The sequence below is a fragment of the Engraulis encrasicolus genome, chromosome 21, assembly GCF_034702125.1.
Source record: "Engraulis encrasicolus isolate BLACKSEA-1 chromosome 21, IST_EnEncr_1.0, whole genome shotgun sequence".
NCBI lineage: Eukaryota > Metazoa > Chordata > Actinopteri > Clupeiformes > Engraulidae > Engraulis > Engraulis encrasicolus.
This window is the reverse complement of record NC_085877.1, coordinates 24741040-24759742: the sequence shown is the minus strand read 5'-3', so window position 1 is coordinate 24759742 and position 18703 is coordinate 24741040. Positions and strand designations below refer to the sequence as shown.

Sequence of the window (18703 nt, the reverse complement as noted above, 5' to 3'; positions counted from 1 at the left end):
GCGACAGGAGAATCGCCACACTTCCTTATGTTCGGCCAAGAGCCACAGCTACCCGTAGACTTCCTCCTGGGCCGAGTTCGGCCACCGGTCCATGGTCGAGTGTGCGACTGGATACAGGAGCATCAGGCCCGGCTTCAAGTGGCATTTGATGGGGCTCGGGAGCGTTTGGCCGCAGCGGCGGAATATCGCAAGGACAGACATGATGCACGGGTGAAGACTGCTGTTTTAGAAGTAGGGCAACGGGTATATGTACGCAACCTCGGCGTGCGAGGTCGAAATAAAATCCAAGATGTGTGGAACTCCCAGGTACACATGGTGGTGCGTACCCCTTCGGAGACCGGAGCCGTGTACACGATCGCCCCCGTCAACGATCCAACGAAGCTGAAGCACGTTCACCGCAGCATGCTGAAAGGAGTGGTGGGCCCCCTGGCCCCCGACACCCCCCCGGGGTCGGGCCGACCAGGCGAACCTACCCCTGTCGACTCAGGGGAGCTATCGAGCGAAGAAGATATCCTTCTTGGGGAGCAGGTGGGCGATGCTGGCTTGGGTGCAGCAGAGCCCCATGCACCCCAGGGTGGCACCTCAGGAGGAAACGAAGGGCAGCGTCGGACTTCGCAGGCTTCCCCCAGCAGTTCGGCCGCTCAGCTACCCGGTCGTGGCACTAGCAGCAGCGAGGTGCCCCCACGCCGGACTTCCCGGTCTAACGCGGGACAACACTCTAATCCCCATCGGCTGCCTGGTGGGGCGACTTCAAACTCTTGATGGAATTTTGGATCTGGGAGTGGGGGGGGAAGCGTACCTGCATCGTCGGGCCGACGATTCAACATGTGGGGGGTAGATTGTAGTGGAGCGCTGCTCCTTTAAGGGAACGTCTGACGCTGCAGCACACGTCACCACGCCGCTCGTAGAGGCTTATGGGAAGTCTCTTCATAAACACTGCCAGTGGCTAGTATTCGGTAAGCCTGCAAAGTCCCCCTTTGCGCGTTTCATCGCCACCGGCGAATGCTGTGGTTGCTTCTCCCCTCGCCGTCGAGAGGAGTGCGGTGTCCAGTTCAGATCTAGGAGATGTGGACCATTTCTTGTCCTCGTGAGTATGTGGACCATTTCTTGTCGCTGTTTATGTGCTAGCCAGCAGCTAGTGGCTAACTTCGCGTCTGCTGTTCTATAGGTTGTGATTCCAACTTGGCGTCTCTTACTTGGCTAGAGTGATCTCTTGCTTCTCCACTGGCAAGGACTTCGGTGGACAATACCAACTGTTACCTTGCGCTTTTCCCGTCTCCTGCACGCCGGTATGTATTATAGTGGGTTAGCTTGTGCCTTTACCCAGCCCTGACTGTTTGTTTCGTACCATGGTTGCTAACGACGGCCATTATTATGGTTTCAGCGTGTGGTCGCTACCGGCGCCTCGGCCGTGTACCTCTGTATTGGCACTCCGACTGTGAGAATCGCGCATCGGTGCACCCTCATCTCCGGGTAAGGTAACCTCTCGGCAGCAGAATCGTGTGATAGTGGGTGTCCTGCTAGCTTGGCTAACGCTCTCCTCCTCCCTCGCAGGTTGTATCCGTGTGGCCGTGGTCAGACACACCACGCGTTTAGGTGCACGAGCGGCGACTTTTAGCCCCGGTTGTGTGGTGCCTCTGGAAGCCGGGAACCCGTATCTCGGCTGCTGCTCCGGCCTCGGGAAATTGGACATTCGTGTGTGTGTGTGTGTGTGTGTGGGCGCTCGGCTCGGTGTGAGCTGGTGTGTGAGCCATTCCACAGTGTGTGTGCGTGTGCTTACGTTGGTGCGTGTGAGTGTGTGTGTGTAGGCAGTGATGAGTGAGTGTGGGGATACCTAGGGGACTGCACTGAGCTGAGCCTCTGGGGTTGGTTTACCTCATGTTTTGATTTTCGTTTTCTTTCGTTTGCTGTGCCTAATTTCCTTTTTTTTCATTATTTCATTCCATTATCTAATTTCTTATTTAACTGCATGATTTTGATTTATTTTGCATGGTTTGCTGTGATTTCTTGTTGTTTCTGTTTGCCGTGAATTATTTTTGTTTGTTGTGAACGATTTCTTTACTTTTTCTTTTGTTAATCCTGAGGTGTGCCATTCGCCCTATTGTGTTAGCCGTGCCAGCCCCTAGTGGCAAAGTCTGACAACCTGAGTGTAGGTTCTAAGGCCTTAGGCCTACCAGGTGTGTTGTTTATTGTGAATTAAGGAACATACTTTGGCGCAGGTGTTTACAGATCCGCGGGTGTGGTGGCAACACACCCACCCCTGCACTTTACTGGTAACGTGAACATACTTTGGGGCAAGTGTTTATCTATCTGCGGGTGATTGCGACAGCACACCCACCCCACTGCACTTTGTGAATTGTGAGTACCTTTTTTATATTTTATTACAAAGAGTGAGAAGAATATATTTTTATAACGCAAAGAATAATAAAGATTTGAATTATTAATTGTCACCACTGTCTCTGCCTCCATTGTGCACGAACCTGTGTTTGCCTGGTAATCTATTGTGCGGGTACATTGTGTGTTGGTCTGGGGTATCTGTAACTACCCCTAATTCATTTCCTCCGGGGGCTCCACCCCCGGGGGTGGCGTAGTCGAACTACTTCCTGTAACGGTCTCGCCCACTACATAAGCATGTAATCTCCACGTGAATACTTTAAATTGGGGGAAAAACACAAGTGTCTACCTCAGAGAGCAGTCTTTAAAAGGAGGACAATCAGTTGTTGTTTGGACAAAATGACCTTGAGGTGGAGTAAAAAAATGCTACAGTATCTTTTAACACTGAATAAATTATGTTTGGAAGACAGAGGCGTGCTCAGTCCCTTTAGGAAGATGAAAAAAAGTATTCTTGTGGGTGCTCTTTGGTTCAAGGTTCAATGTCAAAAAAGTTGCTTGAAAAGAGAAAAAACTTTTCTTCACCAAGGCACTCCAAAAAGTTAAAAATGTCTTTATTATGACATGTCCATTAAGGACTTTCAAAATTGCCCACGCGTAGCGGCAGTTGAGCCTTCTTCAGGGCATAGTGAGGCTTCACTGTGTCAGTATCACTATGCCCTGAAGAAGGCTCAACTGCTGCTACGCGTGGGCAATTTTAAAAGTCCTTAATGGACATGTCATAATAATAAAGACATTTTTAACTATACTTTTTGGAGTGCCTTGGTGAAGAATTTTTTTTTCTCTTTTCAAGCAACTGAATAAATTAATTTTAAAAAGCCAGTTTTTTTAACAGCTCTTTGAAAGGAACGAGCCGCTGATCCGGATCCCTTCAAAGACACAGATATCCCATCTCTATTGCATACAAAGAATGTAACATTTGTTTTCTAAAATTATCACATATACAGTATATCATCACAATATTGCCAAAGATCCATATTTTATTCAAAGACATGGAAAAGACAACAGTCTGAGCCTGGTGCACAGAGTAGAGCCTGGAGGATGGATCTCAGCTCAGGACAGCACGAAGATGGAGGCCAGGGGCACCAGCAGGAGCAGCAGGTTCTTCCCAACCGTCCCAGCGCCGTTACACAGATCCCCCTCACAGCAGTAGGTTTTTATACCAGCTCCTTCAACGTTACAAGCAGCTTTCAGGCCACAAGACTTCATCACATTACCTGTACTGCTCTGAACTATAAGCATAAGGAAATTCATTAGTACATACAACGTTTTCAGTGATATCAGGGAGCCAGAAAATATTGATGACAAATAGCTCTGATTCACCTGCTTTAAGACAGCTATCAGTGCCAGGAGGACAGGTCATTGTGGAACACTGTTCATTAGCACAGCCATAACACTGCAGGGCATCTGAAAAAAGAACCCACATGAAATTAATACATTAATTAGAGTCAGCTGATGCTAAAATGAGTCATCAGTAAACAGCCAATGACTCTCCTGACCACTTTTCACAGGAATTCCCACATCTAGTCCTAACTTTTGTCTGATGTGCACAGCAAACTAATGAAGAAACTTTTCATACGAATATTTGACTAAACATACGTTTTAAAAGTCAAAAAAGCTTGCACACATTTTTCAAAGCAAGTCATGTGTTTGTGTTAATAAACCATTCACTTGTTTATCTAAATTGGGGACATGCCTTAACACTGAGATTTAGTCAGATTTACTCCTTGAGACCACATATGTGGATATTTTTTAAATGGATATTGTAATTTACACATGGCATGTGTATCACCATTGTGACAGGTATGCTTTAGAAAATGCTTTAGACAGGTATGCTTTAGAAAACTGGTTTAAAAAATATTAGCTAGAACTCCATTCACGTGTAGCCTCTTACTGCAGCTTAACTACATCATGACAACTTGACAACTGCTATGACATTACGGAGAGCCATAGTGCTGCGCTAAGGGGTTAAACATCCATTTACGTGAGAGTATGCTTTGCAAAATGAATGCTCAGTTTCTTGACACCCTCAATTTTTTTCATCTGCAGGCTCTTACAGTCTCTGCATAATAATAATGAAATTATGACAAATAAATAAAACAAAATAATATTTTGCAATACGTACATGTAACTGAAAATGTCTTTCACAAACCTACTTAAGTTAAGTTCTACAAAATTATGTTGAAAAGTTTTCCACAAAGACCACATTTGGACTAGAAATGGCTCCTTTATGGACGTACTTTGGACGTCATGAAAAGACATTGAGAAGATGTCAGGAAAAGACGCTGTCCGGCGTCACAGTCTGCACGTGCAGATGACTTAAATTTTATGTCCAACAATGACTTTGAAAAGACGTTGAATGAGTCTCTTTGCTCAGTGGGTTTGAGCAGTACTATGTGGCCTGACACACATTAACATGTAACATGGAGCAAAGCTGAGGCTCATCTAAAATAATGCAAATGAAATATGAACTGAATGTGAATTATTATTACCTGCAGTGGCCAACATGCTGGCTAGGAGGAGCATGGTGATGAGGGATGACATCTTCACAGTCATCTCATTGGGGAGCAGATACGACTGTCAAGAGTTCTGTATGTCGCATCTAGTTATATGTAGTGAACAACCAGGGGAGGAGTTACTGGTTTTAGTGTTTTTCCATGCTTTTTCATCACCAAAATTGAATGCCTTTGCTCTACTGAGAGCAGTTTTATGCATTTGGCTTTGCCCCAACTCCTTCAGTGTTTGTAAAACCATTTTGCGTAACTTTAATCTGTCTTCTATTGAGAGTCTTTTAACTTTCTCTTTATAATGTTGGTTCAATTAAATAGCCTATCAGTCAAAGACAAAAACAGTCTCCGCAGCATTGTTACCATGTCATCAAAGATTACTGGAACACAGCTAAATAGTTTGAGTGCTCTGTTTAAAAGTTTTATAGTAGTTTATTTCCACTACTTATTTTATAGTAGTTTATTTTGCATCACACTGCGAGCCGTCAAGATTCAGGAGCAGATTATAATGATATAATTGACTTGTCTCAAATGTAGGTGTACTGTAGGTTCAGACAGCATTTTTAAATTGGCATTTGAAACATTTTCGTGCTGACTTTGGAGTTATCTCAATTTCCTTGACCTGAAATTATTCAGAGTGACAAAGATGGGTGAACAATAAAAGGTAGTAAATATTCATGGAATATCAAATCTGTGAATGGACATGCATTTTAAAAACAAATGACAAAAATTACACGTTCAACCTTTAAGAATAAAAAGTTTTGGTGTGATACGCGCATCATAGACGGCCCCAGCATCAAAATCCTGGCTACGGCTTTGGCTGGATATTTTAAATAGATTAGTGGCATGCATCTTATTGTGCTTGTTCAAGGAGAATACAGAGTTGGCACAGTCATTACATGTAAGAGAGGAATTGCACACGCACGTGCTCACACACACACACACACACGCACACACACACACACACACACACACACACACACACACACACACACACACACAAACACAAACACACACACACACACACACACACACACACACTTCTTTATTTTAGATTGCCATATATTTCCACTTACTCATTTCCATTATTTTAATGGGAAATGATACCAATTTGAGGAATTGTGATCAAATTGAACACTTGAACTTACAGCATACAGCCAAAATAAAAAATGCACATTTGATCAACTTTGAAACTGAATGAAAAGACAATACCATCATTTTTATAACAGTCAATCACCCATCAACCCCCCATCACCACCCCCCCCAAGTCCCTTCCCTCCGTGGCGCATCAACCTTTAGTGTGTGAAGCACTGCGCCTATGGCTGCCCAAACATACCATACCCACTACAACGTCATTGGAATTTTTCAGAAGGAAGTCAAAACAACACTGTCTCTACAGTATACCAAGAAACTGTGCAGTTCTGTGCCTTGCAAAAAGTTACTCCCTCACACAGTCACTTTAATCACATCTCTGCACAATGGTCATGAGGAAGTTTGTATTCCTCTTTCCATCTCGTATCCACTGACTGTTTGAGCGACTTGGTCAGCTTGATTTGCAACCCCGAGTGTTTAAAATAGCTGACGAGCTTCTTCGCGTTGCTGATCAGCTGACTTGCGTCAGGGACTTTGCTCATCACAGCAGGGGACAGGGCATGCGAAAGGACTGAATTCAGTACATGGGCACTGCAGTTTAGCCTTTTGAATCCTCGTAAGGAGGCCACCATATTCGCACCTCTCACGAACACAATCTTTCCCCCCAAGACTGTGCAGTTAATTCCAAAGGCTCTTAAATTCAGGAATAAAAGAGAACGGATATTTTCTCCCGTCTTGGAGGTTCCCTCATCAAACGGAGCAGAAAATAACACCCTGGACTGTTGTTTGAATTGATGTAATGCAGAGTGGCCGAGAGGAATGATGTTTTTCTATAGCCGGTGAATAGACGAAGCGGCGAACTCATAAGCAAGGGGGAGAATCGCACATATGATAAAGCACAACCGAAGGTTTGTGCACAAACGAAGCACAAACCATTCCAACCATTTTTGAGTCATTTTGATGTCAATGGGGTGTTGAGTGACCTAAGGTCACCAACCTCTTAACTCATTGGCTGCCTTTGACGTCGCCATGACGTCATTTCGAATAGTGACGCCCCCTGCCTTTGGTGGCGATCACCGATGATTGCGTTTTTTTACAGCCACGCCTTGAGGACGGTCTGACCTATGTTGTGTATACATTTCACGCCTCTAGGCATGTTCTAACTGTTCCTGTAGGTGGCAGAACTGTCCTTAGGAACAGTCAGGGCAGGGCATTAGCTCAGAGAAAGAGGAAATGTCAAGACGAAAACATCCCTTTTTACTATTATAATCTCAAAAGTAGCATAGCAAAATTATTGTTGAAAGTAAAGCACCTGTGACAGTAGTATACTTTGTTGCCCTCTGATTTTAACACAGGTCTGCTACTGATGTCAGAGCCTCACAAAAAAAACTTCCTCTCATGAAATACAACTCCCCCCTTTTGCTATCTAGCTAGTAGGCATTGTAGCTAGCTTGCCCAAAATACACCATGTTCAACCAGAGATCTGTGTGGCAACCGTTTCATTTTGCATATGTGATCAGCCTACACAATATCAGGATGATGCGTACAAAAGATCATCTAACAGGAAAATGCAACAGTATGGGACTGGTGGTGATGTTTAGTCACCTCAGTTGGGAATGCTTGGCTATAAAGTTTGCTACGCTAGTTAGCTAGCACGAAATCGCTAACAACTTACAACTAAGCCTAAATAAAGGAGCCTTGGTAAGTCAACTATTTTTACTCATGCTACAGTTTTTATGGATCTGTATGATCTGTATGCAAAAAAGACAGGGGGTTGCAGATTCTTGGATCAGAGTAGCCTTTGTGCCTGGTCAGATGCATTCAGCTCACATGAGAAAGCATTGCACTTAGCCTCAGACCAGCTAGCCTTCACCACTCCAATCGGCTTGTGAATTGTTGGATATGTGATCAGTACTTTATCAAAAGAAAATTCATTGAGCATATGACAAAGTCACTATAGCAGAAACATGATGACAGTAATCATAATCTGTCCATTGTCCGCTCTGCCAAAGAAACTGCAGTAAGCTAAGCTGGGCTGCCTGTCTGCATGCCTGCCTGCCTCCCCGCCTTCCCTTCTCACATACACGGTACGAGAGGAAACAATTCAGCGTGATTAGTTCCCCAACGAGAGGACGACAGGCTAAACAGAGGCGATGAGACAGTATTTCTGTGAGTTCACGGAGTTACATGCACCTGCTGTCATGATCCATTGTGCGCGCCAGCAACAAACCAAAACACTCTTTTTCGAGCCCACCCCCGTTATATTTCAGTACATTATTAGGTTGAAAAGATCATACAAACGATCTTTTTTCAGGCTACAGGTGACAGAAGACTCTGTAATAGCATCTGATAGGTTTGGAGTTGTTAGGACAATGTCATTATGGGCAAAAACGTTTGCAATTATAGTTCTACTTCAAATTGCGTTTTCTCAGCTTTTTGGCTAGAAAGCAGCATTTTGGCGAATTCCACTTATTTTCAACAGATGATTATGAAAGAACGGAAAGGGGAAGAGCGACACCGTTTTTTTTCTGATGACAAATGAGCGTCTAATCTGTGTTTTGATAGGTATGGTGTTGACATAGACACAGAACTTAATTTTCTGTGAGCCTCCAAAAAACGCCCAAAATGCTGAAAAATCTCTGGCACTCCGAGGTACTCTTTTATGAAAATGGCTGGCAGCCAATGAGTTAAAATGTAAATATCTTAAAGAGGGTTTGTGCACAAACGCTCATTTTGCCTGCACAATCGTGCACAAACGATGCACAAACGAACCAAAATGCTTTTATTCAGATTTTCAACATATGGGGTGCCAACTTCACACAGGTGATACAGCTCCCTCCTTGGCGCTGTCTGTTCATCACTGATAGCCTAACTGTTCACCTTTATTTTAAAAAAATCCACCCCTCGTAGGCATATCGTTGCAGCTTTCTCAGAGTTTAGCCTATTGTTCTCCAAGTTTTTCCCCTGTCAACCAAATCACCCTTCTCTCGTCTGTCCAGTTGAAGTTTATCAGTTAAAGCAAGTCTTGTGCTTAACAGCATGCGAAACACAGACTGTTTCTTTTGATTTACAAATAATGAATGTGTGGAGAAATAAATAACGACGAACAGTTTAATCTAGACAGCGCCAAGGAGGGAAAGGTAGGCCTATCCAGTTCACTAGATTTAACCCTATCCAGACCGGGGGGGGGGCTAAAAGTGCCCGCACCAACTTTGATGTTGTATAACTCCTGAATGACTTAAGCTATGACTACGAAACTTGGTGACTTTTCCTAAAATGAAGTTGGCTACAATGTGATACCAAAAGATTAAGTTTATCGTTTTTGTTGTTGCCATGGCAACGGTTTTCTTACAGGTACGTCTGACCAAAAATCATTGATCTAAGTCTCATCAGTGTACCCTCCTCATTGCATACTACTTATGGTATAGTTATTCCTTACATTAGCATAACATTACCTAATATATTATTAGCTTAATTCATTATCATTAAGTTATGCTAATTTATGCTAATTTATGCTAATTTGGCGACGTCATCACATTTATAATCAAATAGCTGCTTTTATCGTTACCAATGCACATTTCACCTCAATTTTATTTCTTTTTTTTATTTGTCATTGTTTGTGTGACTAATGTAGATCATGCCCTGCAAATTTAGTAATAATGCATCCTGTTGTTGAGGGCTGACTGCTTGCGGCAATGTGATATGAAACTGAAGCCGCTTTGCCATATCTACGACGTGATTTTGTCAAGTAATTTTTCACATTTTTTTACATTTTCATTAGCATCAGAAACCCTTGTGAACATTTGAAGTGGTCTGATACACATAATAACTAAAATTGATGTGCATTACCCAAGTTAGATGGAAAATACAATTAGGTGACAATTAAGGCAATAAAAACAGGAAATGATGTCATAATGACGTCATAATACCCAATAATGACACCAAACTTATGTCAATCAGAGATTAATGGCTGAAGATCATCCCCTCCAAGTTTGGTGGTCATACGCCACTCGGTTCCTAAGTTATGAGGGGGGGGTCAAAAGAGCCCCCCCCCCGGTCCCAGGAATGCCAAAAAAGCCCGGTCTGGATAGGGTTAAGATCGATCATGTTTGAGCGTGTGTGACAGTGATATTAATGCATGCGTTCTCAAAGGGCAAGGTTGACCCAATAGGCCTATCATCCACTACAATAGGCTAGGCCTGCTATGGGTGGATACAACACGACTGTTGAATTCTCTGAACACACTAATGGTGTGTTTAAACCTGCATAAATGACACCACATCATCACACAAATATCCTAAAAACAAACTGAAAGTCATTGGCGGAGGTCTGCACACTCCGGGTGCATTCATTTTCTAGTTAATAATATTACGTCTTACTTAATTAATATTAATATTGATTAGGCCTATAATTAATATTAGGCTATGTCTCTTATCCACCTACTCAGGAGCATACTATGTGCAGCTGTCTCCAGGTTAAGCGATGCCTCAAACTCTCACTTCACTGAGGTCATTCTAGACCTATAAGCTTATTAATTTAATACCTAAAGTCTTTCTGCACTCCGTGGTTATATTAGGAATTTTACTGCAAGCTATAGTCTAGGTTATGGCGTTGGCCTATTTGACAAATAGGCTAAACTAGTCAATGTGCTGGCCTCTGGGTTCGGAGTTGCGTTGTCCTCTGAGTTGTCAGGGGAGGTAAAAGCAGTCTACACTGAGAAAAAAGGTCATGGTGTGTGGTGTTCAACATCTTGGTTTCGAACGTGTGGTTTTTGATGTCGTTGTTTACTCTCCACATGTAGTGTTGTGTGCAGGGTTGCCAACTGAAAGAAAAAAACGGGACACTTCATTGTGGTGGGGGCTCTAGGGGTCCTCCTCCTGAAAATGTTTCTTAGACGTAGGTAATTTCCTGCATTTTAAAGCCCTGTCTCAAGTTACAGTTCTATATGGAACACTATTTTATTTCTAAATATGGGACGATTCCATAAATGAAGGGACGGTTGGCAACCCAAATTGTGTGTACCCTCTAGTCAGCTCAAGTTTGACTTCATCTGGACACACAATAGGCTACCGGTAGCCTAATTGTCAAGTATTTAAAATCCTGAAATTTGCAGTAATATTTTTCCTCTCTAGTGTCCTACTATGAAGTCAGTTTTTGTTTCATGTTTCAGTGACGGTAGATCTGTCAACAATATGGGTCTTCATTTGTCAGAGACTGCATAAGTCTAAGGCTAAATCCCATTACACCCCTTAGCCCTACACCTTTCCCTTTCCCCTCCGATTTGCGCGTCCACGTGTAGGAGTAGCGGCGTCTCGATTCATGTTAAGACAGAGGGGTAGGGGTACTGCGAAGGGCTTTCCACCCCTCAAAACAGAGATTTTCCGACACCACACTCCAGACAGAGGGCTACGACATATTTCCCTGAATGCATTGCGAATAACTTTAAAAAATTGGCGACAAGCTGCGGCATCCACACCAGCACACAAGTTGAAGTATTTTTGCCGCAATTGACGGTTTTAAAGTGGTATTAATTATTCCATTGTACTAGGCTTAACATTGCCCCAATGTGTCATGGTCATTGTCTCCGTGAAACGCACATGAAAAAAAACGCTATTAACGTCAACCTAGGCCTAATGCATGGAATTAGTGGCAGCTGTGAGTGTCATTCCATGATTGTTAAAGGGGTGTCTCAATTCATAGGGGTTGCGTTTCAAGCCCTACACCTTGCGGCTTCATTTGAAAGCACGAGGGGCAAGAGGAAGGCGTAGGGGTAGGGGTAGAGATTAGTAATGGGAAAGGCCCTTAGTCTGCAATTGATTCCTTTTCACCTCATTGGACATTCTTCAGTGTGTTTTTGTACACATCTTTACAGGACGAGCACACCTATGGGCTGAACTTACTCTATTTGTATACAATCTGTCTTACTGTATACACATTAACATCAAGGCATTTAGAGATACCTTTCCAACTCATTCCAACATAAAGGAGCACTGTGTGTAGGATGGTGGCCAGAGTAGGTATTGCAACTCTGCCGCTCATTGAAACAGTGCCTATTGCCAAATATAATCTTGTGATGTTTTTTTTTTTACTGAATAATAAACTTATATTTACTAGTCGGCTATAACTAAAACACAGTCAATTTTGCTGCTAAAATTGTTTAAATCTGAATTTCTTTCAGATATGGAGAAGGTCCGCCTTTTCATGTAGACTTAAGAACAATTACATTTTCCCAGTCATAATGAGTAGGCCTACTTAGAATTTGATGGCGGTTGTAAGTAGCCTATTTTTGAAAAACGTAACATTTGTGAATGAGCAGCATAAATCCTGGAAAGAAACTGCCAAAATGTTGCACATTGCACCTTTAATACAATCTTAATTTAATCTTCTTGTAGCCTACAAGGTGTCATTCACATCAGGTGCTGCTTCTTGTGAACAGATAACTCGAAACTAGTAGGCTATGTTTTTTAATAAAGCACAGCAAACTTGTCCAACACCTGTAGGCCTAATCTCAGGTGTTGGACAAATTAATTTTTCAATATTGCATCTTGTCAGCTTGTGCATTAAACTGACCGTGGTCAAAGGTCATTTCAGGTAAGGACTACGTTCCTGATAGGTTTGTTTGTTTGTTTTTATTAGATCCCCATTAGCTGCTTTAAGCATTAGCTATTCTTCCTGGGGTCTTTCTCAATTGTTCATTTAAAATTACAAATATCAGCCACACAGCGTGGCGACAAACACAACATAGGCTACATTGTATTCTTTCTGTGGTCCTTCTAATCAACCATTAACAAATATCCATTACACAGAGTGATAGTAAACATGACATACATATCTACTACATCAGGAGGGAAACAACAAAACTAAAATAAAACACAAAGAGAAAATAAATAACACAAACTATACATGCTTTCTTGAAGTTACAAGGCAGACAAGACAGCTAAGAGAAAGCAGCAGAAAAAAAGACACCAAAAAGACAGCAAAACTACACAGAGCTGCTATTCATATAATAATTTTGGATTTGCACTTTGAAGGCATGAATATTTAGCTGCGTAATATTATGAGGTAATGTGTTCCATTGATGCATTGCCCTGTACATAACGTTGCATTGCTGTGCTAGAGCTGGGTAAGGTGAAACACCCACCAGCTGCATGTCTTGTAGAATGTGTATGGACTCGTGAACTAAACCACAACTTTCTGTATATTATCAGAGGTGATTTTGTAATAATGACACTCTTAATAAAAACCATAAGTAGAGACAAAAGTCTGTTTCTACATTTAACCAACCCAAAGATTTGTGCATTTTAATGACATTTGTTCTCCAATTACACGAAAGAGCTACTCTTGCTGCTTTATTTTGGACCAGCTGTAATTTCCTTATATCACCACAAGATGTAGAAGACCAGACAATAGAACAGTAATCCTTTTCCAACTTTAGAACCATCGCACTTAAAACTTATTCTCGTCGGTGTCCTTACAGTCTGTGAAAAGCTGCAAGTGGCACATACATTCAAAGGTTTTGTTTTCAGGTGGTGCCTCAGGTAACTGAAATTATGTAACCCAAATAAGTCAAGTAAATTAAGAGCCAAAATGTTGTGGAAATCTTTCTGAGTGAAGACAAAGCTTGTTTCCTGATAATTGTCTCAGGATGTTTGTGAAAGTAGGCCATTTCATGGTTTGGTTTCGTACCCTCCCCGTTTCGTATGTTTTTTCACTCAACTTGTGAATCAAGGGGGAACCCAACCATTTTGTTACTGAGGTAAGGTCAGGTTACTGTGGGCGAGAGGCCGTGTGTTTGTGTTTGATTTATAATGGGTAAGGGGAGTGGGCAGCCTGATCTCCAAAAATTCTGTGCTCCTGGACAAGAGGAATTGTTTTCCGTGATGGGCACACGGAAGTGCTTTCTATATTCCGACAGCACTGTGTTAACTCTATCATTAGAAAATACATACCAAATGCTAAACGAAATAATGCTACAGCAATTTAAGTTGTGCCCTGACCAAAACATTCCCTAACCTTAACCTGTCATTAAAGACTATTTTTGAGAAATAGGCCTACCTTTTCCATTTGGTTGATGGGCTATCAAATTCATATAATGAATGAAAGAATACTAGCTGTGCCCAGACCAAAACAATCCCTAACCCTAACCTGTCAGTGAGAAATATTTTTTTGAGAAAAAATATTTGAAATTAGAAAAATCCTGAGAAAACACAAGACTGTGGAAACATAGAACTGTGGGAGTATGGAGAGCACTTCTGTGTGTTCATCACAGAAAATAATTCCGTGTCCAGGAGCAACGATTAAAAAAACATACAAACAAAAAAAGTCGTTATTTCCACGTGGGAAGCCCCACGCCTCCTTGTGAGAAGCCGTTTTTACTGGAGAAATACAATATACTGTATGAGTGACATAATTGGACTTGTACCATAAAGTGACCGGTGCAATATCTCGAAAAAAAAAGTGCAATTCAAATGTTATTTTCTCATTTACAATCGGGGTGTTGGATGGGGAAAAGGCCCCCAAAAGCTGTTGTGCCTTAATTGCGGGGAAACTGTATTGGTTTCTGCACAGAGGTGGGTCATCAGTGAAGTGCAAGGCCACAAGCACAAGTTGAGGACGGGAGTTAGAATAAGGCAATGGACCCTAACCCCACATTGCTCCAGGAATGGTTTCCATTTTGAAGGAAGCCCACTATTTTGCACGCTTAGACCCCTTTCAGATTTTTCTGCAATGCTATAGATTGGTTCTCACCAATGGTGGGGAATGATGTGTGTATGTGTGTGTGTGTGTCTCTCTCTCTCTCTCTCTCTCTCTCTCTCTCTCTCTCTCTCTCTCTCTCTCTCTCTCTCTCTCTCTCTCTCTCTCTCTCTCTCTCTCTCTCTCTCTCTCTCTCTTTCTATCTGTATGCATGCGTATCTGTCTGTGTGTATGTTGTTTGACTATATCCTGTGTGTGTGTGTGTGTGTGTTAGCGTGTGCGTGTGTGTGTGTGTGTGTGTGTGTGTGTGCTGTACGACTATATCCTGTGTGTGTGTGTGCGTGTGTGTGTGTGTGTGTGTGTGTGTGTGTGTGTGTGTGTGTGTGTGTGTGTGTGTGTGTGTGTGTGTGTGTGTGTGTGTGTGTGTGTGTGTGTGTGTGAGTCTGTGTGTATCAGCTGCTACTGTGGCTATGCCTTCAACCACACGGCAGACTTTGAGACGGTGCGCATGCTAAAGGAGAAGCTGTGTTTCGTGGGCTACAACATCGAACAGGAGCAGAGACTCGCAGACGAGACAACCATACTGGTGGAGTCTTACACTGTAGGTAGTACACACACACACACACACACACACACACACACACACACACACACACACACACACACACACACACACACACACACACACACACACACACACACACACACACACACACACAATGTCAGATGTTCCTGTGTGCTGTGGCGTTGTGGCTGTGCTTGCATGCAGTGTTTCCATGCAAATGAAACCTGTGTCTGCAAACCACAAAATGAGACCACTTGCTTTCAGAACTGAATCAGACATACTGCATGCATGCACACATTTACGCCCGTGTGTGTACACAGAGACTTGCACGCACATTGAAAACAAATAGCCTAATGCACTTCACAAAAAAATCAAGATGGGTTATCAGTATCACAATTGACTGTACATCACTCATATTGAAGGGTTTGACAAGCACTGTTATATTACAGTACATTAAGCTGATGTTTTTATCTAAATCACCTTTAGCTGCAGGGCATTAGGCGTCTAAGTCCACTATTCAGTAGGTCAACATGTATATTCAATAGAGTGGTCCACACCAAGTTTTCTTCATGTTTGCTGGCTGCTCCTGTACTAGGATAGTTTGCTTTAGAGTGTCTGTCTATGTGGTTGCTTGATTCTGTCCTTAAAACCCTCCCAAAACATTTTATTTTAAAACTGTGGGACTCACCAAGTGGTTATTTTGTAATTTAATGTCATCTCAGCATGCCATTTCTATGTTTTCCTCCAATAATTTTCAATTCAATGTTCAGGGCACAAGTTTCACCCACGTTTTGTGTAAATGTGAATCAGTGCTGAAAAGGTCAGTGGAAAACATATATGTGTACTGTATATATATATATATGTGTGTGTGTGTGTGTTCTGCCCTGTACCTGTCTGAGTATTCAAGTCATGGTTTAGTGGCTTTCAACTGTTGGTGGTTCCGTGCTCTGCAAAAGTTTCCACTTACATTCAGAGCACAGTCAGTGCTCACCATCAAAGCTATTCAAAGCAGTCAAAACTCCCTGCGCTCAACCACAGTCAGGCAGGCTTTACAGGGGGAAAATACAGTGTTAATCCAACACTCAGAAAGTCGATTTAACATATTCTGGGTTGTATTTGGTTGAATTAACACTGCATTTTTATTGTGCGCGAAAGGAACTGCATAATACAGCGCTTGGGGACATTATGGCAGCAATGTATTTTGCTGAAAAGATGATAATTTGAGTGTGATATGAAGAGGACTCATTTATTTTTGGGATCCCATGTTAGCCTTGTCTGTGTAGGTGAGTTACAGTTCAACATTTCAATCAAAATCAACTTTTTTTGTGAGGTTTGTATTAAAATAACTAACATTTAAATAAATAATAAATATATAAATACATACATTATAAATAAAACATATTGTAAGTTGCCAATGAAGGCCTTTATTGTTGATATAACTGTGATAGATAACTAGTAAGCCCTTGATTTTGTTTAACACATGAGTGTCGATGAGGATCTGTGCAATGTGATTTATTGTATGCTGCTGACAAACTTTTTTCCCCTTTCTTGTCTCACTATTGCAGCCATAGGCTTATATACTTGCACAACACCCCAGGGCAGTGGTGTAGTCTACGTAGAACGTGGGTATACGGAGTATACCCACTTCTAAATTTCAGGTATTTCAGTATACCCACTTAAAATTGATTGATCCATTGTTTTGAATAGCACAAATATATACAGTATACCCACTTCAAAAAAATGCTCAAATATACCGTATACCCACCATAAAGAAGTAGACTACACCACAAAGCAAGCAAAGCTAGACAAGGGAGGTGGTCACCTAGGGCGCCTGGATATTTTGGGGGCACCAAGTCTTGCAGAATTATAATATTGATCGAAATAAAGCATTTACAGTAACTTTACGTTGACATTTGCATTATTCATTCAGTACATACAGTACTGCAGGTAGCCTAGATCAGCTGTTGTCGATAAGATGTATAACACTATGCAGATGGCATTTTCTAAATCCACAAAAAGGAAAGAGAGGCACTAAATTGAATAGAACCGGCCCTGCAACACCCCACATGTCTCAGACGTGGACCTTTTATACAACAACACGTCCCACAGGTGGCCAGAAGGTACTACACAGTGGTGGACGAAGTACACCAGTTATGTACTTGAGTAAAAGTACAGTTACCTTGCATTGAAAACTACTCAAGTAAAAGTAAAAGTATTCACCTCACTTTTTTACTTGAGTAGAAGTACAAAAGTATCTGCCGTCAAAAATACTTAAGTATTAAAAGTAAAAAGTAAAAACTTAAAAATGAAGCCTTTGGTGCATTTTTAATATTTAAGTGTTGTAGGCCTAGTTTGGTCATATCTAATTAACTATCCTCTGATTTGCATAGGCTATACCAACATGTTAGAACTAGGCCATAACAGGCCTCAGAAACACTGTGGAGTAAGTCCATGGATGTTATAGCATCAGAAGTTCATTTTTACCTCTCTAAACATTTAATACTGACCCTAACATGCCCAAAATAACACATGAAAGGGCCATTAGTATTAAGAATGATTAGGCTGAAATTTGTTATATGCCTAGGCCTATTAGAACAACTACTACAATAACCCCAGCCGTAGGCCTACCGTCCAGTTTAGGCCTACTTATTTGTGACAGCAAGGAGTTAGAGTAGCCTATAAAGTACTTTATGTCTAATTTTTGTTATAATTATGGTTTTGGTAGACCTCTTCTTATTATTATTAATATTATTGTTATAATAATAATAATAATAATAATAATAATAATAATAATAATAATAATTATTATTATTATTATTATTATTATTATTATTATTATTATTATTATTATTATGTAGTGTTTGGTTATGTTAAGGTCGGCTTAGGCCTATGCAGTGGTGTAGTCTACGTAGAACGCGGGTATACGGAGTATACCTACTTCTAAATTTCAGGGATTTCAGTATACCCACTTAAAATGGATTGATCCATTGTTTTAAATAGCACAAATATATACAGTATACCCACTTCAAACAATGTTCAAATATACAGTATACCCACCATAAAAAAGTAGACTACACCACTGGGCCTATGTATGGACAAACAGACCTCTTGCAATTCTAAGCTACCTTTAAAGATAGGAACATCTTCATATACTTGTAGGCTAATGGTCTCTATTTGCAAGATGCCAATGATTTGCAATAGCCTACTTGATGCAACTTCATTTGAACACTTATCTGTCTGATCATGAAAAAGCCTTTTGTGCCTGTGCACATCACTGGGCCAATATTTAGCCAAAGTCCACTTTTTAAAAAAACTTTGTTACTGTTGTTTTTTTACAACCTCACTTTGGTGGTATTGCCAGTGCTTTTCATATCCACTGTAGCCTACTGACTTTAGGGAAAGGATAGGCTACATGTTGCATGCAGCCTCACTTTGCAACATGTGGTGGCCAAGG

At 41.6% G+C, this 18703-nt stretch overlaps 1 protein-coding gene across 1 annotated transcript; it reads right to left on the bottom strand.

Annotated features, from left to right (window-relative positions):
• Positions 1 to 3328: 3328 nt before the first annotated feature.
• On the bottom strand, positions 3329 to 4983 carry LOC134437715 (CD59B glycoprotein-like). Its single transcript, XM_063187232.1, has 3 exons — positions 4884 to 4983; positions 3715 to 3798; positions 3329 to 3623 (listed from the first exon to the last, which is right to left on the bottom strand). The coding sequence occupies exons 1-3, from the start codon at positions 4945 to 4947 to the stop codon at positions 3445 to 3447; spliced, it is 327 nt and encodes a 108-aa protein (XP_063043302.1). The 5' UTR covers positions 4948 to 4983; the 3' UTR covers positions 3329 to 3444.
• Positions 4984 to 18703: the final 13720 nt, after the last annotated feature.

What these genes read in the sequence shown, in the direction of transcription:
- LOC134437715 (XM_063187232.1), bottom strand. Translation starts at nt 4,947, where the DNA reads ATGACTGTGAAGATGTCATCCCTCATCACCATGCTCCTCCTAGCCAGC. An exon ending in CAGCATGTTGGCCACTGCAG is followed by an intron (nt 3,799 to 4,883) that starts GTAATAATAATT and finishes TTCTTTTTTCAG; the next exon opens with ATGCCCTGCAGTGTTATGGC. An exon ending in TGATAGCTGTCTTAAAGCAG is followed by an intron (nt 3,624 to 3,714) that starts GTGAATCAGAGC and finishes TTATGCTTATAG; the next exon opens with TTCAGAGCAGTACAGGTAAT.